We start from the raw sequence: 22,696 nt of genomic DNA, 5'->3' as shown, positions 1-22,696 counted from the left end.
AGAACAATTAAAAAGAACACCCAAGGGTGCCAAAACTTCCATTTTGACGTGGTATAAATCAAAGAGCACAGAACTCCTTTGGGAAGGATTAGTGAGATAGGAACACTGTCTTCCGAAATGTACAGACCTAAGATGGAGGATATGTCAAGAGCCTATAGGTTCACATTTTGATATTTTTGTTTAATTAAGATTTCTATACATCAGCCGTTCAAACCCACTAGCTGGTCCTCTGGAGAAAGATGTGATTTTCTTCTCTGATAAATATTTATAGCCTGGGAAGTCCTATACAGGGTCGCCATGAGTCATAATCGACCTGATAGCAGTGGGTTTGGGTTTAGTATGATTTTGAAGAGTCTCTGGTGGGTGAGGACATGGTGAAGATACCCCCAAGATGATATGTGAAAGCCAATTTCAACTTACTTTCAAGCTTATGGTGGAGGGAGGAGGAGAAAAGAGGCAGCGCTTCTTTACAGAAGAATGCCAACTAATATAGAAGGACAAATAAAAATACAAAGGGGCTTCCAAACATTCAAGGGAAAATGGCATGAAAGGATAATGGATTTTTCCACTAACTTTTTAGAAGCTTGATTTTAGAAAATAACCATTACAATTATAATTGATTCAGACAAGGAACAGCAATAATAATAATAATAAGAGACAAACTGTCAACTAGTGGCTCCATATATGAGGCCCTGAGAACACACACACTTACAGTCCTGTTCCCTACCTCCAAGGAAAAAAAAATTATGTGAATCTATCCAATCTGTCTAGGTGGGGCTGACGAAAGGAAATGTAATGATATATGATAGGATGAATGTAAAGCTAATGTTCTCCTATGTAAACTATCACATAATTCACAATAAAACATTTTTTTAAAAAATGATGTGAATCTCATCATGAGGCTGCGAACCACAAGGTCCGCAGTTCGAAACTACCAGCTGCTCTGTGGGAGAAAGATGAGGCGATCTGCTCCCGTAAAGATTTACAGCCTCGGAAACCCTGTTCAGGGTCGCTATGGGTCGAAACCGACTCGACGGCACTTAACAACAACAACAACAACTCATCATGAGGAACTAGTCAAAAAAATCCATATTTAAAGATATTTTATAAGGCAGCTGACTTGTATGTACCACAGAGTAGGGACTCAACTAATGTGCTTAGGCGTGGAGAGACAGACACGTGGCTGGCTAACTAGCTAGAAGGACAGATGGATAAATAAAAGATTGGGTCAATGACTGCAGCTCGATGACTGACTGGCTGAATGAAAAGTTAAGAGATGTACAGTCAGATGGATAGATAGAGGTTGGACAGGTGGGTGGGTGGATAAATGTATGAATTAATGATGTAAGCCAAGTTACTCAGACAGTAACCTAAGGTAGATCTTGAATGGGGTCCACCACTGCTTGGTCTACTAGATAATTCCATTGATCATTGTTTTGTTGTTATGTAAGAAAGTGTCCTTGTTCTTAGGAGATGCATGTTGAAGTATTCTTTGTCTTTACCTCTCAAATGGCTTAGAAAGAGAAGAAGAAACAAATGTGGTAAAATATTTATATTTGGTGTATCTGTATGAAGAGTCTCTGGGTGTGTATTATTCTATTCTTGCAATTTATCAGTCTGAAGGTTTGATATTCTTCAAACTAAGTAGTAGGGTTGTTGTTGTTGTTAAGTGCCATCGAGTCAGTTCTGACCCATAGCGACCCCTTTTTAAAAGCCCTAAACACTGAAAATATTATGGTTCTCACTCCACATGCAATCCAAACTAAAGGCTATTCAAAATTAAACTCAAAAGTAATAAGCTTCTGGGCCTGGGGGCTCAGGACCGTAGTTACAGGGGAACCATGGTTAACTGACAAAACATACTTCACAAAGATAATGTTCTACATCCCACTTTGCTGAGTAGCTCATGACCAGCCATCTAAGGTTCAACTATTGGTCTCGTCATGTGTGGAAGACAGAAGAGTGATAAAAATTGAAGATGCACAGAATCAACTAGCTCAATATACCAATGGAGCAGGTGAACATTAGTCGCCACGACTCTGAGACCAGAAGAACTAGATGGTGCCTAGCTACCACTACCAACTGCTCTGAAAGGGATCACATTAGAAGGTTCTGGGCAGAGTGACAGAAAATGTGGAACAAAACTCAAACTTTAAATAAAGTTTAAAAAAATTAGATTGGGTTTACTGGTCAGAAAGATACTGGAAGAACCCAAGACTATGGCTCTCAGCCACCCTCCTTCATATCTAAAAAGAAATTTATTTAGGGGGTCCGATTTTCATCCAAGTAGTAGATAGGAATCCTGACATTGTGCTGTAAGTTAAGCACTAGATGGCAAGATCAATCTGAACCACAGGGTAGCAGTTCAAACTCCCCAGCCGCTACTCAGAATCCCTATACAGGGCTGCTATGAGTTGGAACTGACGCGACGGCACTTAATAACAATAGTGGATAGCTATATAGGAGGGAGGTAACAACACTAGTAAGGCATGCTCATCATGGAATGGTCGATCATTCAACATCAAAGGGCAACATTTACCTAAGGACAAAGTTGAGAAGGGATGGGAAGGTGGGTGGAATGGAGATAGGAATCACAGGGAGGAAGTGGCGTAGGCGTTGTTGCAGAAGGTGATGGCAATCATTGAGATGAAACAAAGCACATGATTTGTCGAATGTAAATCTAATGATCTGCTCTGTAAACCTTCACTCAATTCATACTAAAAAGTTAAAATAATAATAATAATAAATTAAGCCAAGAATGAAGAAAAGGAGGGAGGAAACATTTTTTTTTTTTTTTTTTTTTTTGCTGTTAAGTTGTTGCTGTTAAGTATCAGCAAGTTGGTTCAGACTCATAGCAACCCTATATAGGATTTCCAAGGAGCGGCTGGTGGGTTTGAACCACCAACCTTGAGGTCCAGGGTTTATCCTACAGCATCACACCAGGACTCCAAGACGTGTTCTATTTCTTGTATGCACTCTCCCTTCACTCAGTCCCACTGAGTGAACAACAGGAAGAACAAAAGTAAAAAAGAAGTTATTCTTGCTCCAATGCATCTGGGTTTTGGTTTAACTGGTAATGAGTTAAATCCAAGTCAAGGAGTTAAGCTTGAACTTGGTTAAACTCCAGAGTCAAACTGCAAGCCCCAAACTTATGTGATCAAAAATGCCTTAAAACTATTAGCCAGAATGATTCAGACTTATTAAAATGACTACCATCAGTATCCAAAGTAAAAGAGAAACATGTGGCTGTTTTAAGAGAGGTAGAGCTCATGCTACAAAATAGGGCTCAATAGTCACAGTCACTCGGTTAATGTTTCTTGAGTATCAAGATAGTGGCTGGCATGAGAACAAAGACATAAGGTATGTGGTCCTAGAGCCTTCTACAAGGGACATTATATTGGACCAGTGATAGAAGAGAATTGCAGATAAGGATTGTGTGTGCAAAGAAAAAGTGCCTGAATCTGTCTTGTTATCTGAAAGAGCATAAATATTTCACAAATATTTATGAATGACAAACTGGCACAGAGACTAGTTCAATATAATGAGAGGGTCTTTTCATCAAAGAATCTCTTTAGTCAGATGAAACTACCCACAGTGAAGACTGAAATGTTTTGGCCTCTCCTTCTGAGGACAGGAACATCCTTAGCTTTCCATGCCCACGTCCTAAATAATGGTTGACATTCTGTAACCATTAACCACACCACTTCCATTCATAGTGTCCAACATTCATTCAACAGCTATGTTTCATGTTCCTGCTATGTGTGGAAGAAATAGTCTTTGTCCTAGAGTGAAAAGGAAAGGATTCTATGAACAGGGAAAAGTCCAGACTCTATGAACAGGGAAAAGTCCAGACTTGATTCCTATGCCCTCCTCCTATGTTTCATGAGTTGTAAAAAGGAGGTTATAAAAATATCACTATGTTTCAGTACTGATTAAGTCCAGCAGTAACTGTATATTTGTAAAGCATCAGCAAAAAAAAAAAAAAAAATGTCTAGCTAATGTAAGTTCTCCCCTAAAATCACTCACCATTAGGCTTGGAGTGAAGAATAATTTTCCATAAAAATAGATTTTCTGTAAAAAGTTTAACTGGCAAAAGTTATGTGAATGATATATTTATAACAACAGTAACAAAGAGTAGCTGCTTATGTACAGCCAATGCCTCATGGGATTTGGTTCCTTGGTTTGACGTTTTAGGGTCATGGTTTCATAGGATGTCACAGTTAATTGGCCTAGTAAGATATTTAGTGCTTCAGTTTTGCATCCTAGTTCATTTTAGTGCCTGGGGTCTTAAAAGCTTGCAAATATCCAGCCAAGGCACTGCAATGAGTTTCTATTAAACTAGAGCAATAGCAGAGAAAGGAAAGTCTGGAAGAGAAGGAGGATAAGGAATGTGTGGCTAACTGCCTCCATGAACCACAGTCTCCTTTATCATGAAACAAGAAGAACTGGATGGTGCCCGGCTACAATTACTGAACATTTTGATCAAAGATCCTAGAGAAGAATCCTGAGCAAAAGGAGGACACTGTAGGAAAGAATGTCAGTTTCTCATGGACTCCAGACTTTCTGGAGCCATAGGGGCTAAGTGAACCCCTGAAACTATTGCCTTGAGATAATCTTAAACCTTAAATCAAAAATATCCTCTGATGTCTTTTTAAAATGAAACATTAATTTAACTTAACAAGTAAAAAATGTATGCCTTCGTCCAGGAGACATCAAGGCAAGTAGTGGTCAGGTCCCCTCAGGGTAAAACCCCTTGCAAGACTAAGACTCAGGAGCAGACACGCGCTCTGACTGATGACCACGTTGATCACCGATAAGGGGAAGTGAGGAAAAAACAGCAATGAAGCTGTGAGCTAAGTCCGGCCATGTTCAATAGACTCCTGTGAACCCAGGTGGAGACCTGGTTGGCCAGCAGTATGGCAAGACCTGGAGGCTCCTTGGCCCAGAGTCATAGCCACAGAGGACTACAGTGGAGAGTGAAGCATACAGCTGATAAAAAGTGAGGGGATATGCACAAGAACATTCACACTTGCAGATAATACCCACTTGACTAGAAAAAGAAGAAAAGAGGAAAAAAAGAATAATCTGATACAATTTGATGAACTTGACCTATACCTATGGATGCAGTAGCACAAAAGAGGGAACAAATCTTTACAGCGAGGATCATTCCCACCCCCTTGGTACACAGGGTACACAGGGATGTTCAACTTGGGCATTGGCTACCCAAAATGGTGGCAGGGGGAGGGGTTGGCTACAAAGGCAAGAAGTGACTGGCTTACAAGCTTTCAAGAGGGAGCCTAGATCCAGAGGGTGCGGAAGAAGGTAGAATTTCCATTGAGTAGTATCCAGTCTGTCTATGCTGGGCTGATGAAAGGAAATGCAGATAGGTCTCTTGTGATACAATAGTGAATAATTGTTATCAGGACTGATTGTGAGGGTTGGAAATGTAAAGGTAGATGTTTGTAGCAAAAGGAGGAGAGTGGTTGACTTTGTAGTCCAGGAGTAGAGGTCCCTGGGCCCATCAAGGAAGAAGAGCAGAGAGCAGGACCCTACCCAGAGAAACAGTGATACCAGAGATGGAGGCAGAGACGATGACGTGGAGAGATGGAGCAGCTGGGCTAGACCCAGAGAGGGAGAGGGGCTGTGTGCTGACGACTGAGGAGCAGGCTTGCAGGGTATACCCTGTGGTTAGTTGATGATGCATGGAGGGGATTGTAACCATAGCAATGAAAAGATATATGACAGGATGAATGTAAAGCTAACGTTCTCCCATGTAAACTATCACATTATTCACAATAAAAACTTAAAAACAAACGTATGCCTTGAGCATTGTACTCTTTTGTTATATGGAATGAAAAGGTGTTCTGGTGGTTCTATGGGTTAGGCATTGGGTTTTTAACTGCAAGTTTGATGGTTCAAACCCACCAGCTGTTCCTCAGGAGAAAGTCAGAAGTTGTCTGCTCCTGTTAGAATTTAAAATCTTAGAAACCCTATCTAGGGCCGATATGAATTGGAATCAACTTGATGGCCAGGATTTTTTGGTTTGCATTGTGTCCAATTGACAACAGCAAGTTGAAAGTTTAGATATGAGCCTTAGTTTATGTGAATGGGGGGGAAACAACTCAGAAACAGAGGGAGAGAATGACTGCAAAACTCGAAGAATCAAATCAGTCTTCCTGAATTGTACAAGTAGAAACTGTAGAATTGGCTTATATTTTGCTGTGTATATTCTCAACAACAACAAGCAAAAAAAACTCTAAAAAGTAAGTTGATGCTAACCAGTCCAATCTTATTGTGAAATGTATGTATCTATGAAACTCCTAGTACAATGGAACTTAGTGAATGGAACATTATGAAATAGGCACCAATCCAGTGGTATCTTAGAAAGAATTGATTGTCAGGTGTCTAGTTGCCAACTTCTTAAGTCAAAAAGAAAATAAAAAATGTTCTTCTGGAACTAAAAGGAAAGTGGCAGAAACCTGAACACACACAGATCTTTTACAAGGTATTTTGATTTTCTTTTCCAGCCACAGAGGCAAAATAATCCATTCAGCATCACAAAGGAATGGGGAAGAACTAAAAAGAAAGAGGCAGATAGATGGGGACAAGATTCTGTTCTTTGAAAGAAGGATCATTTCTCAATCAGAGATTCTGAGGGAAATCATTATGGAAATGTATCAAACTCTGTTGGGTAGGTGGCAGATTAGGTCGAGATGGTTCTTTCGCGACCTTAGATCCAGATGGGTGTGACATTGCTGGGCTTCACGAACTGCAGTGTCAGGAACGTGCTGACCAGTAGACACGATAAGCGGTTCAAAGGTTACTGAACAGTAATACAGTACTTTGTCACATTTCATAGTGTGTGTGGTAATGAACTGATTCACTGCCTATGCATTGCTCATCCTAAGAACAATAAAACTTAACTATATTTCTGTATCATTCTGATTTGATGTTCTGCTAAAAACATGAGTTCTAGTTCCTGAAAAATAAAAGTGAATGTTAACGAAGTCCACTGTTCTGGCAACATCAGGTGTTCAGGAAGAGGATAAACAAACTGTGACTAAAATATCTGGACCTGGCGCCTAGGAGTGAGGGAAGTGCATTTCACTCATAAATCCAGACGGAAGGGGAGCAAATGAGGACCCAAACTGAAGTGTCAGATGGCCCTCGGAGGGAGGGGGTATTGAAGACCAGAAATTGATAGAGTTAAAGGAGTGGTGTTCAAAGTTGAAAGAGAATTTCTGTCTGCCTTCGAACAAGGTTTAACTGAAAATCCAAGACACAAGAATAGCCAGAAAAATAGCAAAGGAAGAAAAGTTCTGTGCTGATTTTTCAAACAGGACAGAATCAATTATTGGGGAATTGAGTCTATTCTCATAATCGGTCTAGAAGGTTCGAGGGGAAAAGCCAGTGTTAGGAGAACAATCTGAGGGCACACTGCTGTACAATAAGGCCAGGATCTTTGGGTCCAGCAGATCTGGAGCAATGGTCAAGTGCTGGCCTGCTAACCTAAAAGCTACGGGTTCAAAGCCACCCAAAGTCTCTGTAGGAGAAAGAATTGGCAATCCAGCTTCTTATTGTTAAATGTCACCAACTAGATTCTGACTCATAGTGACCCTGTATAGCGTTTCTGAGGATCAGTTTGTGGGTTTATTTAAGAACAGTAAAATAACAACCACAACAAAACCCCACAATGATTCAATCTGATGTTAAATGTGATTTCATTTACACTTCTATTTTCAAGACAATTTATTTAACTAAGACTTGATAAGAATGTGAAGCTTCAGCAGAGAAAAATATTGGATGGACCCCATTCTCTTGTGTAAAAAGCAAGATTTGTAAAGATTCAGATGGACCTCTATTACTTCTGACCTTCAGGAAATAGAAGTAGAGTCAGAAATAAACCAAATGAATTCATGGACTCCACTTAGCTGTGAGCATTAGCTGGGGTTTTATATACTGAGTACCCGACTTGGCTTTGTTACCAACAACCAAGTCATAATCTCCTTGTAAAGAAGAACCAGCCATATAGTATGTATGTTCATTTCTTCCATGGTACTTCCTAGAGCTTCTATCACAGAATAGATACTCAATAAAGATATAAAATATTTTGAAGTCTCTAGGTTTGGGTTTCTAGAAGATGGATTTAGAGAATTGGTAAGGTCCCTTCCTAAGACCTATTCTAATAGCCTATTTATGTACTGTACTCATAAATCAATGCTACTGTGTCCGTGGTGGAGTCCGGGTGTGGCGCTGTGGAATAAAGCACTGGACTGCAAGGTTGGTTTGAACCACAAGTTCTGTGCTCCTTGGAAACCCTATACAGGGTCGCTATGAGTTGGAACCGACTCTAAGGCACTTAACAATAACAATAACAAAGTATGTTTTCTTATTTGGTATTCTTATCATTATAATTCTCATTTCCCATATATGACCTACTCAAGATCACACAGGCAATAAATACCAGGGCCTGGGGTTGGAAACCAAGACTAGGAGTTTTGATCTAGTGCTTTTTATACTAAAAAACACATCACCATCATCACCATCATCATCACCATTTTTGCCATCACCATCATCACTACCATCACCATCATCACCATCATCATCACCATCAATCAAAGCTAGCCAGATAACACGACATCTGTTTCTGGACTGGAGTTAGACACAGATCTACTGTAGACACTATTATTAAGTAGATAAATTCATCTTGGTTGCCTTCCCTCAAGCTCAGCACCTTAAATGCTTCCCCAAAGTAAAAAATTACTTTTCCAAGATTTTCCTCTAACAAATTTCTCTTTTCCACAAACAGGTGTTTTCAACCAGATGGTAATAGGGAGGCTTCTCAAATAATTTCACAAGGAAGTGGCAATTTTAATGATAAGCTGAAGTTGGCTGCTACAGACTAGAGAGAGCTGTTAAATATTCAGCATTTTTTCAGCCAAGATAGAAGTATTTATACCACGGAAATGGGCAAATTCTACAATACATATCAGAGTCTTGGTGTGGCATTGGACTGCAAGTTTGTTTGAACCACAAAATCGGCAGTTCAAACTCACCAGCCCCTCCTCGGAAACTCATACAGGGTCGCTATGAGTCGGAACCGACTCCACATCACTTAACAACAACAACAATACATATCATGGTATTTGTTTTAATATCACTATTATAGTGACCAGCAGGTGTCACAAGAATGTTCACATTTAAAAATAGATGTTTATTAACTAATAAAAGCCCAAGCAATGAATTCATGACTTGTGGAGACTTTTCTATAATGTGGTAGCAATATCTGAGTAGCAAATAAACCCTTTTCCAACAAGCCTTAAGCACAGCAATGAGTTAAGCTAATGTTGTTGTTGTTAAGTGTTGTCAGGTTGGTTCTGACTCACAGCCACCCTGAATAGGGTTTCCCAGGCTGTAAATCATTGCAAGAGCAGAAAGCCTCATAGTTCTCTCATGGAGCCGTTGGTGGGCTCGAACAGCTGATAACGTGGTTTGCAGTCCAGTGCCTATTGTATGGAGTCACTGTGCTCCCGAAGCGGATCTTAGAGAATAGTATGTATTATTATTAATCTAGTATATACAACATGCCAAGTTTCACTGATATCCATAAGCTTTTCATTGTTTTTTTTTTTCCAGAAACAGATCTCCAGGTCTTTCTTCCTAGTCTATCTTTATCTGGAAGCTCTGCTGACACTATTCACCATGGGCGACCCTACTGGTATTTGAAATACTAATGGCATAGCTTCTGGCACCACAGCAACAACACAAGCCACCACAGTACAATAAACTGACAAATGTATTTGAATTATGGTGGTGGCAAAGAATATTAAATATACCATGAACTACCAGAAGAAAAAACCAATCTGTCTTGAAAGAAGTACAACCAGAAGGCTCCTTAAAAGCAAAGATGGCGAGACTTCATCTCTCCTACTTTGGACATATTGTCCCTGGAGAAGGAGATCATGCTTGGTAAAGTGAACAAGAGGAAGGCCCTCACCAAGATGGACTGACACAGTGGCTGCAACATTTTGAAGATGGCGCAGAACCAGGCCATGTTTTGTCTGTTGGACATAGGATCGCTATTAATCGGAACCAACTTTACAATACTTAACAATAACATGCCAGGCACTTTTTACAACTTTATCTTATGCCATTCTGCTGAAAGCCCCATGAGATATTATCCCTATTCTGCAGATGGAGACACTGAGACTCAGGGAAGTTAAGTGACTTGACCAACGTCATACTAAAGGACACAGCTGGTATTTGAGTTGACTTAGTTAAGGGGCTCTGGTAGCGTAGTGGTTATGAACTGGGCTGTGAACCGCAAGGTCAGAAGTTCGAAACTACCAGATGTTCCGTGGGAGAAAGATGAGGCTTTGTGCTCCCGTAAAGATTTACAGCCTTGGAAACCCTGTACAGTGTCACTATGAGTCGGAACCGACTCCATGACACATCACAACAACAACATCAGTTTAGGCTCCAGTGACTGCATACTTTCCACTCCAGTTGTTGTCAAGTGCCGTCGAGTCCCTGAATAAGCAGTGTAATATATCATGGAAAAAACCTTTGCTTGAGAACTTTCTTCAATAACAAGTTCAAATAGCCAGCTCTTAGATGCCACGGGCACCCTTCGGCATAGAGGCAGAATGGTGACTTAGCTGACCCTTTGGTTCTTCCCAGTCTTCTGATTGTAAGATTTTGTACCTCAACAAACTATGCTCATTCCTATTTGATTACTAATTGGATTATTTGACTTATTCATTGACTATCTTCCTCACACCTAAAAGTTTTGGAGACAACTTCTATCTTTTCCATGGTTGCAAAAAGAGTTTTAATCATAGTTTGGGGGCTTTCCCTATTTCTAACTGTACCCTCTCTTCATCTTTGTAGTAATAATTTGCCTGCGGGAAGTCAATCACACATTGAATCAAACTTAAAATACAGCAAATCAATTTATCTTCAGAAGGTTATCCTAACTGTCCTGACTTTATTTGCTAATTATTGATGCTTGCCAGGTTTACACAAGAGATTCGTCCATCTGCTTTCCTAGTATGAGCAAGAAATGAATTTGTGCCGGCAAGGTTGTGACTTCTCCAAGGCAACAGATGCTATGCACCCAATTACTATGTGATTGCAGAATCCACTCAGGAGGAAAGAGACAGCTGAGCCTAGCACAAACTAGCTGGAAAACCAGCAAATGGAAGGATAATAAACTAATAGTAACAGCCAACACTTACTGAGTGCTAACTGTGTGCTGGGCACCCCTCTAATCATTCTACTTACTGTCTTATCTCTTTTTATCCCACCAAGTTAATCATTGATTTCCACTACACCTCATAGTAACTCTAGATACATAAAAGTTATCTATGCACAGACAGCAAAATTTAACCAACGTGACTCTAGCCCCACAAACCATATTCTATCAAACTCAGTTTCCTGGATTCATTGCCCGTGCTTCCTGATAGCAACAAAACTAAAGGATTATAGACAAGGGTGGAACCTTCGAGATAAATAATTTGAATCTAAGCAGTCTATTTCCAGAGTCCATTCTTCTAACTCCTACCCTGCATTGTAATGAGAACACTGAGAACCAAGCAGATGAAGTGAATCTACTAAGATTACAGTCATTAGGAAGGCGCCCTGGTGGCACAATAGGTTAAGCATTGGGCTTTGAACGGAATGAAGGTCAGCAATTTGAGCTCACCAGCTGCTCCATGGGGGAAAGATGTGACAGGCTACTTCCATAAAGATTTACAGCCTTGGAAACTCTATGAGGCCATTCTACTCTGTTCTATAGGGTAACTACGAGTTGAAATCAACTCAACAGCACATAACACACAACACCAAAATGATCATTAAAATGATAGAATCATAGCATCTCATGATTAGTACAAAATTTTAAAAATACTCAGCACAGATATTCAAATCTTACAGGAAAATATTTCTTAATAGTCTCAAAATAAAAACCAAACAGACCCCTTGCACCAAGTTATGCCAAAGTCACCAAGGAAAGGGAGCAACTACAATTTGATCCTGATCTTCGAGTTTCATTCCATAGCATTTCACTTGTCAATGGTGAAAAATAAAAAAGACAGAATCCAAGATTGAATATGATTCTCTTCTGCTAGTAATGGATGAAACATGCAGAAAGTAATAAACCCTAGGAGAAACACTCGGCCAAATATATCCCACATGTCCACTGTGGGCACCAACCCTTTTGATAAACAAGGCATGTCTCTATGATCCCCACTTACTAGAATAGTCCTTTTTGTCCGTGTCAGAAAGGAAGATTTAAAGGAATCAAAGTATTAGGTGAAGAGTTGAGGACTCGCCCCAGCTCCCTTCTGGATTAGAAGTACTTGTAAACACAAGTGCCTTTTCCTTTCATCGTCCTGAGAAATCTTGTCTCTTCTCTTCCTGTCCCATGACTGTGATATCTCTCCCTCTTAGAACACTTTTAATACGAGGGATTTTCAAAAAGTTTACAACAATACGGAATTTTTCCACGAGTTTTTAAAAGCCTCTTTGTAGTTTAGACATCAAAGTTTGCAAATGGTTCTAGAATCCAAGTAAATGAACTCTGGGAGTGGGAATCTATATTACAAAACAAGCCCACTGCTGTGGAATTATTCCAACTCACAACAACTCTCCCACAGGGACACTGTCAATCTTTATGCAAGCAAACTGGTGGGTTTCCTTCCGGTTGGCAGGCCAGTTCATAACCACTGTACCTCCAGGGCTCCTTTGTTAAATTAGTTAAATTAGAAACGCTCAAATTTTACACGATTTGGAATAACCTAAATATTCATTAAAATGCATCTTCTTCCGAGATGCAAATTGAGTGGGTCAACAGTAGGGCCATGGAACCTACATGTTAAGGAAGTCTTCCAGAGGATTCTGATTCGGGGAGTTGACTCAAAGACTGCTTTGAGGAGCACAGGCACTAGAGGGATGAGAGTCCATCAAAGGGACAGAGGTGGATGGGACAAGATGGCAGTCTGCAGGCACTGGGCCAAGAAAAGGCAGGCCAAGGGGGTGAGTCATGGAAAGAACTTTGGGACTGCTGGCGTTTGCATGTGAATGACTACCAAAGATGAAATCTAACTACCCAAAAAGCCTACTTAGGGTACTTGTGCATATCCAGTTTACAAAATCACAACACTAATATTAAAGTCAAGTCTGGCTTCTTCTCTGAGAAAACATCAAATGGCATATGACGGCAGTGCAGTAGGGGGGTCCAGAGACTCCAGGTTGGATTGCAGAGACTTTGGCAGTGGCCCACTGAACCAGAGTTGCGGCCATGATCAGGGTGGGGACCAAGGCCAAGGACAAAGACAAGGACTGGGTCCCTGTCACCAAGTTGGGTTACCTGGTCAAAGATATGAAGATCAAGTTCCTGGAAGAGATGTAGCTCTTCATCCTGTCTACCAAGGAGTCTGAAATCATTGACTTTTCCCGGAAATATCCCTCAGGGACAAGTTTTTGATTATCATGCCAATGCAAAGGCAGTATGCTGGCAGTCAATTTTGTCATCATCGAGGACTACACTGGCCATATTGGCCTGGGTATTAAGTACTCCAAAGAGGTTGCTACCACCATCTATAGGGCCATCTTCCTGGCCAAGTCCTTCATCCTTCCCAGGCAGTGAGACTACTGGGGGAACAAGATCAGATAGCTCCACAATGTTCCCGGCAAGGTGACTGACCTCTTCCCCACACCCATGGGCATCATCTCAGCCCACATGCCCAAGAAGCAGCTGATGATGACCAGCACTGATGACTGCTATACCTTGACCAGTTACTGCGCTGCCACCCTGAGCAATTTTGCCAAGGCCACCTGTGATGCCATTTCCAAGACCTACAGCTCTCTTACCCCAGATCTCTGTAAGGAGGTGATTGATGCTCACAAGTCTCCTTACCAGTAATTCACTGAGCATCTCGCAAAGACCCCCACTAGAATATCCATGCAGTGGATCTGGGATCCAGCTGTGGCCACCACAGAGTGGTTTTTATATAAGAAAAAGAAAGAGAGTTAATTAAATCTGAGGGTGAAAAAAACTAGTTTGGACATTAAACATTGGAGTCCTGGTGTGGCACTGTAGGATAAACGCTAGACCGCAAGGTCAGTTTGAACCACAAGGTTAGTGGTTCAAACCCACTAGCCACTCCTCAGAAACCCTACACAGGGTCACTATGAGTCAGAACGAACTCCATGGCACTTAACAACAGTAACAAAAAATAGAAAGAAAGACGGTGATGGAAGTAGCCACGGTTGTGTAAGGGACATTAGACTCTAAAAGAGACCAAAAACAAGAGCATAAGTGATATAATTTTTTTTTTTAAATCATCTTTTTAAAAAGAAGTTTCAATTTAAGGTATGATGTTCAACCAAGGGAAAACCTTCTCATTTTTCCAAGTCATGAAGGAATTGGGAAAGAATGCTTTTTAAATCTCTTACCTTCTACGCTGCCTGATCCCTGACAAAATCAGTAGCGTGATTGCCACGATGACGATGCAAAATATCACACCAAACACAATGATCCAGATGGGTGTGGCTGGGTCAGAGGGCGGTGCAAGAGTGGACGGGATTTTTAAAAATTCCAAAGTCTGGTCATTCAAAAAGAAGGCATTGTTGATCCGGTCCCTATTCATTCTAAAGTGCAATGAGAATTAAAAGCGAATAAAACAAACATTAGAAGCAGGAAGTAGAGAGACTGCCCTCCAGAATTACGAATGTCTCCATAAGCAAAGTATGTCCTTAGCACAAGACATTAGGTTGACTAGAAAGTTCCGCAAAGGCAATCATGCTGCAATATTCTTTTCCGTGGCTACCAGCCAGAGAGGTGCTAGTCAATGCACTGCTGCCCTCCACTGTTACAAATGCCCTAGAAGCAACCAGAAGTCCTGAGCTTTGAGCTCGGCCACTGCATTTTCTTTCCTGAGAGGTAGCTTCTAGAAAGAATCACAGAACTCTATTTAAGGGAGTTCATCTACATACCAACAGCCCTAGAAAGTTGCACAGCTGATTATAATTGCTGTCAATCAGTTGCACACCCGTAAAAAGTTGAATTGGCAAAAATTGTGTGCTAGATATATTTGCAATAATGACCGCCCACCTCCTAAAAACAAGGGTAGCTACTGAGGCTGCTTAGGTACAACCAAACACCTCATGGATCTTGGCTCCTTGGTTTAGAGGTTTAGAGTTGTGGCTTCATATGACATCCCAGTAATTGGCCTAATAACATGTTTAGTACTTCTGTTCTGCCTCCTAGTTTGTTGGGTAATGTCTGGGATCTTAAAAGACTGCACGTAACCATCCAAGGCACAACATCTGGTCTCTATTCACCTGGAGCAACAGAGGCTGTATGAGAGTCAGGAATAGGAGGAGGGTGTGGAATGTGTGGCTAATTGCCCCTTTTTGCCATGTGACCAGAAGAACTGGATGGTTCCCAGCTACCATTACTGAACATTTTAACTAAAGATTCTATAGAAGAACCCTAGTCAAAAGAGGGAAAATGTAGAACAGAATTTCAAATGGTCATGGACTCCAGACTTTCTGGAGCCATGGGAGCCAGATGAACCCTGCCACTACTTCCCGGAGATGATCTTTACACATGAAATCCAAAATATTCCTTGAGGTTGTATTAAAACCAAACAATTTTACAAAGCTTAATTTGAAAAATGATCTGCCTCGAGCTCTTTTAATAACTCTGTAGGATTGAAGTGCCAACAGCAACTTGACAGTTAGTCAGCTGAATGGACAGTGAGTCTGTGTTACTGGGTGAAGAAGAACTTCAAAAGAAGGCTGAGAATGCTTGCACAACCCAGAGTAGACTTCATGGCACTGAACTGAACATGTAGAAGCTGTTGAATTGGTGTATGGTTTGCTATGCATATTCTCAACATCAACAGCAACAAAATTAATTTCACTTGTTTTAACTACCAGTAGCCCTAAAAGATAAAATTACATGTAGAAAGTAGGTGATAAACCTAAGACGAATAGATATTTGAAATCAGAAAAGAAAACATGAAGCCAGGAGTGAGTTCTTCACCCATACTTGCAGATAGTACCCACTTGACCTGGCTTCAATGGCTGGAAGAAGCAAGAAGAGGGGGAGAAAAAAAAAAAAGAGTAACCCACTACAATCTGATGAACTTTATCTATATGTATGGATGTAGTAGCTCCAAAAAGGAAACAAATATTTACAGCAAGGATCACGTCCACCCCCTCGGTACATAGGAATGGGCTAATTATACAATGGTTACCCAAAATGGAGGGGGGGGGCTATAGAGGCAAGAAGTGACTGGCTTACAAGCTTTCAAGAGGGAGCCTAGTTCCAGACAGGGCAGGGGTAGGTAGACCCTCCACTGAATGATTTCCAATCTGTTGGGACCCGGCTGGCAAAAGGAAATGGGGATAAGACTCTTGTGGTGCAATAGTGAATAATTGCCATCAGGACTGACTGTGAGGGTCAGAAATGTAGAGGTAGATGTTTTTTGACAAAAGGAGGGGAGTGATTGATTTTGCAGCCCAGGAGCAGAGGTCCCTGGGACCATCAAGTGAGAAGAGTGGAGAGCGTGACCCTACCCAGACAGGCAGTGATGCCAGGGATGGAGACAAAGATGATGGCGTGGACAGATGGAGTGGCTGGGGGCACGGGACTCAGGGAGGGAGAGGGGCTGTGTGTTGACAGCCAGGGGGTTGGGCCTGTGGGGTATATCCTTTGGTTATTTTATGATGCATGGAGGGGATTGTAATCATTGCAATGAAATGAAATACGATAGGATGAATATGAAACTGATGTTCTCTTGAAAAAAAAAAAAAAAAGTGAGTTCTTCATCAGTTTTATGCTTTTCTTTTTCATAAATTCAACAAACATTCCCTGAACAGACTAAGTATCAGATACCACGCAAGGTGTTGGGGGTAGCAAGTGAAATTAAAATGCAATGGAGCTTCCAGGCTAGAGGGATGATGAATGAAGATGTGCACAATCACAGCACAGTAGGAAATGTTCTATGAGAGAGGCCAATCCTGGCCTACCAGGGGCAAAGAGGGTGGACAAGTACATCCTGGTGCAAAGTCAGGGCAGCTTTCCTCAGGAGACAACTCTTGAGCTATTTTTTGAGGGACAAATAGGAGTTCATTACACAAAAGTGGGCAAGGAGACTGTTCTAGGGCTAAGAGTACCCGTGAGCATAGGAATAGAGCCATGCTACAATTTAACTTGCTTGATAAACTATGAGCAGTTCCATATGACTAGTCCTGGTACCGGAGTGGGTTATCAGTTGGGCAGTCAACTGCAGGTCAGCAGTTCAAATCTACCAGTCACTTGACTGCTGTTTTCATGATTGTTGATAGTGGATCCCAGCAAAATGAAGTCTTTGCAACTTCAATCTTTTCTCCATTTATCATGATGTTATTAATTGGTCCAGTGGTGAGGATTTAAATTTTCTTTACACTGAGGTGCAATCCATACTGAAGGCTGGATTGGGTCAGGCGCACCTTAGTCCTCATAGGAATGAGACTTTCTGCTTCCATAAAGATGTGCAGCCTCAAAAACCCTATACATAAAAAAAAAAACAAAAACCAACCAAAAAACCCTATACAGGATTGCTATGAGTCAGAACCGACTTGATATCACACAATCAACCAACCAAAGAAATGGTGGTTTGGGAGTCCCAAGTTCTAGAAAACTATAAAGACTAATGTGCTACTTTGTTGTTACTGTTGGAAGGAGCCATCAAGTCGGTTCTAACTCATAGCAACCCTATACACAACAGAATGAAACACTGCCCTGCCCTGTGCCGTCCTCACAATCATTGTTACAATTGAGCCCATTACTGCTGCCATTGTGCCCATTCATGTCGTTGAGGGACTTCCTCTTTTCTGCTGACTTTCCACTTCACCAAGCATGATGTCATTCTCTAGAGACTGGTCCTTCCTGATAATATGTCTGAAGTATGAGAGTCACAATCTTACCATCCTGGCTTCTAAGGAGCATTCTGGTTGTACTTCCTCCAACACAGATTTGTTTGATCTTCTGGAAGTCCTTGGTACTTTCAATATTTTCCCCCAACACTATAACTCAAATGCATCAATTCTTCTACAGTCTTCCTTATTCATCGTCCAACTTTCACATGCATATGTTGTTCTTGTTGTTATGTGCCGTGGAGTCAGTTCCGACTCATAGCGACATTCATATGAGGCTATTGAAAATACCACGGATTGGGTCAGGTGCACCTTAGTCCTCAAACTGATATCTTTACTCTTGAACACTTTAAATAGGTCGTGTGCAGCAGATTTGCCTAATGCAATTTTGTTTGATTTCTTGACTGCTGCTTTTATGAGTGTTGATAGTGGATCCCAGCAAAATGACGTCTTTGCAACTTCAATCTTTTCTCCATTTATCATGATGTTATTTATTGGTCCAGTGGTGAGGATTTTAATTTTCTTTACATTGAGGTGCAATCCATACTGAAGGATGTGGTCTTTGATTTTTGTCGGTATTTAAGTCCTCTTCTACTTCAGCACACAAGGATGTATCATCTATATATCACAGGTTGTTAATGAGTCTTCTTCCAAATCTGATGCCATGTTTTTCTTCATATAATTCAGTTTGTAGGATTATGGCTCAGCATATAGATCGAATAATTACGGTGAAAGAAAACAACCCTAGAGCACACCTTACCTTATTTTAAACCATTCAGTGTCCCCTTGTTCGGTTGGAAAGACTGACTTTTGGTCTGTGTACAGGCTTCTCATGAGCACATTCAAGTATTCTGAAATACCCATTCTTCACAAGGTTGTTCATAGCTTGTCATGGTCCAAACAGTCAAAAACCTTTGCATACGCACAGGTAAACATCTTTCTGTTATTCTCTGCTTTCAGCCAAGATCCATCGGAGGTCAGCAATGAGATCCCTCATTCCACATCCTCATCTGAATCTAGCTTGAACCTCTGGCAATTCCCTGTCAGTGTGCTTTTGCAGCCATTTTTTCATTAGCTTTCACAAAATTTTACTTGCATCTGATATTAATGATATTATCCAATGATTTTCGCATTCTGTTGGGTCATCTTTCTTTAGAATGTTAGCCAGGTAGCTGTCTTCCAAATGTCTTGGCATAAATGTGTGAGTGCCTCCAGTACTGCATCAGTTTGTTGAAAGATTTCATTTGGTATTCCATCGATTCCTGGAGCCTTGTTCTTTGCCAATGCCTTCAGTGTACCTTGGGCCTTCAGTGCACCTTGAACTTCTTCCTTCCTTCCTGATCATGTGCTACCTCTTGAAATAGATGAACATCACTCATTTCTTTTTGGTACAGTGACTTTGTGTATTCTTTCCATCTTCTTTTGATGGTTTCTGCATCATTCAATATCTTGCCCTTCAATATTACAAGTTGAGGCTTGAATTTTCTCTTCAGCTCTTACAGCTTGAGAAATACTGAGTGTGTTCTTCCCTTTGGTTTTCCAACTCCAGGTCTTTGCACATTTCATGATAATGCTTGACTTTGTCTTCTTGAGTTGACCTTTGAACTTTTCTGCTCAGCTCTTTTACATCCTCATTTCTTCCATTTGCTTAGCAACTCTGTGTTAAGTTTCAGAGTCTCTTCATTTTTTTTTTTAGATTAGAAAAATATAATTCATTCATTTATTTTGTAGAAAAACAAGATGTCTTGCTAACTGAAAAGAAAGAACAAATCCATTTAAGTTCTCTTTGATAATTATTAAGCATTCTCCTGCCTCACCTGCTGAATTGTTCACAAAATGGGTGTTTCATAGCAGAATAATCAAGGATCATCCTTGCTCCCAAAAATCCCTGACAGCTTTAAGACTGTAATTCTAGAAACAGGAGTCTGATGTTAAGCAGCTGCTTAATAATGTTCTCCATTATTTCCTCCAGAAGAAAGCAATAGTTGGGTAACATTACACACTAATGGAATCCATGTTCACTAAATAGGTACATTTTGTCAATTGTAATTTGGTAGATCATAAAAGAAGAAATTATTTAAAATGAGAAAGACAATTTAAAATATTTCTGAGTAATTAATTATACATACAGGTATAATTACAAACCTGAATATTTATTGCAATGCACCTAAAATCTTAAAGATTTTTTAATTTACAAGGTACAAGGGTGAGTCAAAATGTATCTGCACTCCGGCTGTAGAATTTATTTTAATCAACTTTTAGAAAAGAAAAATACATCCTTTTTCGACAAGCTTTTCTATGCCCTTATTTAAAAATGTTTTAGGCTGAGTTTCAAGGCATGGCTATCTTCAATTCTTCATCAGATGTGAATCTTTATCCTCGAAGGACTGCTTTTAGGGTGAAAGTCTGATGGAGCAAGATCAAGACTATAGGAAGAATGCTTTAACACCTCAAAATGAAGTTTCTGCAGGGTTAATAATGTGGGCAGAGGTGTGTGGACATACATTGTCATGTCCTTGGATAGCAGTCCTCTGCATCTAATCCGAACTTCAGGCTTCAACGCTGGCCCTTAAGAATCCCAGAAAACTAAAAACATCAATTTTCCAGCTGATGGTTGATTTTTTAACCTTCTCTTGATCAGTGATTGAGAATGTTTCTATTCCATACTCTCCTGTTCACTCAAAGTCTCTTCTGACGTCCATTTTGGTCTTTTCCTTCTTTCTCATCTTCTTAAGGACAAAAGCAAAAGCTTCCTTCCTGTGTGATGCTCTTGGTATCTCACAACTCTTCTGATCTTCAGTCATTAATGCGTAAGGCATCAAATCTGTTCTAGAGATGATCTCTAAATTCTGGTCATAGTTTGGCTCTCGTGGACTTGTTTTCATGTTCTTCAGCCTGAATTTGCGTATGAGCATTTGATGGCCTGTTCCACAGTCAGACCCTGGCCTTGTTTGGGCTGGTGATATGGACTTTTTCCACTGTTTCTTCCCACAGATGTACTCAATTTGATTTCTGTGTTGTCTTTTCTGTTGTTTAAAAAATAGTATTTGTAATGAATAAATCATTGATCTTGAAAAAATTTTATCATGAAATCTCCAGCATTGTTTCTATTACCAAGGCCATATTTTCTAACCACTGGTCTTCCCTCTTTGTTTCCAACCTTTGCATTCCAGTAATTTCAATGAATCTTGATTGCATGTTTGATCAACTTCAGACTGAGGAAATTGGTAGGATTCTTCAATTTCATTATTACTGGCTTTAGTGGTTGGTGCATAAATTTTAATAATAGTGATCTTAACTGGTTTTTCTTGTAAGCATATGGATAGTATCCTATCGCAGACAGCTTTATACTTCAAGATAGATCTTGAAATGTTCTTTTTGATGATGAATGCGATGCCATTCCTCTTCAATTGGTCATTCTCAGCATAATAAACCATATGAGTGTCAGATGCAAAATTGCCAATACCAATCACTCCATTTCACCTAACTGACACCTAGCCTATCGATCTCTGTGATCCATTTCTTTTTTCTTTTTTTAAAGGTTTTATTGTGAATGATGTGATAGTTACATGGGAGAACATTAGTTTTACATTTACCTATCATATATGGTTTCATTGCCATGGTTACAATCCCCTCCATGCATCATCAACCAACTAAAGGGTATACCCTGCAAGCCTGCCCCCCAGTCGTCAGCACACAGCTCCTCTCCATCTCTGGGTCTAGAGGCCCCAGCTGCTCCATCTCTCCAAGTCATCGTCTCTGCCTCCATCTCTGGCGTCACTGCTTCTCTGGGTAGGGTCCTGCTCTCTGCTCTTCCCCCTTGATGGTCCCAGGGACCTCCGCTCCTAGACTGCAAAGTTAATCACTCCCCTCCTTGCTACAAAATGTCTACCTTTATATTTCTAACCCTCACAAGCAGTCCTGATAACAATTATTCACTATTGTATCACAAGAGACCTATCCGCATTTCCTTTCATCAGCCCCACCTAGACAGATTGGATACTACTCAATGGGGATTCTACCTTACTCCATGCCATCTAGATCTAGGCTTCTCTTGAAATCTTGTAAGCCAGTCACTTCTTGCCTTTGTAGCCTCCCCCCCCAACTTTGGGTAGCCAATGTCCAAGTTGTCCATCCCTGTCTACTCTGTGTATGGAGGGGGTGGGAATGATCCTTGCTACAAAGATTTGTTCCCTCTTTTGAGCTACTATATCCACAGGTGTAGGTCAAGTTCATTAAATTGTATCAGATTACCCTTTTTTTCCTCTTCTTTCTTCTAGTTGAGCTCTGATCATCCAGTCATTGAAGCCAGGTCAAGTGGGTATTGTCTGCAAGTGTGGGTGTTCTTGTGCATATGCCCTCTCTTCTTACCAGTTGGATGCTTCATTCTCCACTCTAGTCCTCTGTGGCTATGTCACTGATTCTGGGCCCAAGAGTCCCCAGTTCTCGCCACACTGTTGGCCAACTAGGTCTCCATCTGGGTTCACAGGAGTCTATTGAACATTGTAGGGCTTAGCTCGCAGTTTCATTGCTGTTTTTCCACTTATAGATGATGAACGTGGTCACCAATCAGAGCATGTATTCCCATTGAGTCTTAGTCTTGGAAGGGGGTTTGCTCTGAGGGGACCCGACCACTTACATTGATGTCTACTGGGCTAGCAACTTGCTTGTTCTTGTAGTAATCAGTCGGTTTTGTATTTTTCCTGTTGATCTTTCTTTCAAGAAGTATCTTCTGTTCTTCTAGCTGCTCCAGGCTGGACCGCCCATG

General features: G+C 40.7%; 1 protein-coding gene across 1 annotated transcript in view; it reads right to left on the bottom strand.

Annotated features, from left to right (window-relative positions):
- Window positions 1-7,749: 7,749 nt before the first annotated feature.
- Window positions 7,750-22,696, bottom strand: part of TMEM27 (transmembrane protein 27) — a 48,957-nt gene continuing 34,010 nt past the window's right edge. The window contains exons 5-6 of the mRNA XM_006835689.1: window positions 14,458-14,652; window positions 7,750-7,867 (exon numbers count right to left, since the gene is read on the bottom strand). Coding sequence (XP_006835752.1) covers window positions 7,750-7,867; window positions 14,458-14,652 — 313 coding nt within the window. The remainder of the gene's footprint in view (window positions 7,868-14,457; window positions 14,653-22,696) is intronic.

This window comes from Chrysochloris asiatica, unplaced genomic scaffold (assembly GCF_000296735.1).
Source record: "Chrysochloris asiatica unplaced genomic scaffold, ChrAsi1.0 scaffold00018, whole genome shotgun sequence".
NCBI classification, from domain to species: domain Eukaryota; kingdom Metazoa; phylum Chordata; class Mammalia; order Afrosoricida; family Chrysochloridae; genus Chrysochloris; species Chrysochloris asiatica.
Note: the sequence above shows the minus strand (reverse complement) of the source record. Positions and strands in the feature narration are given on the sequence as shown.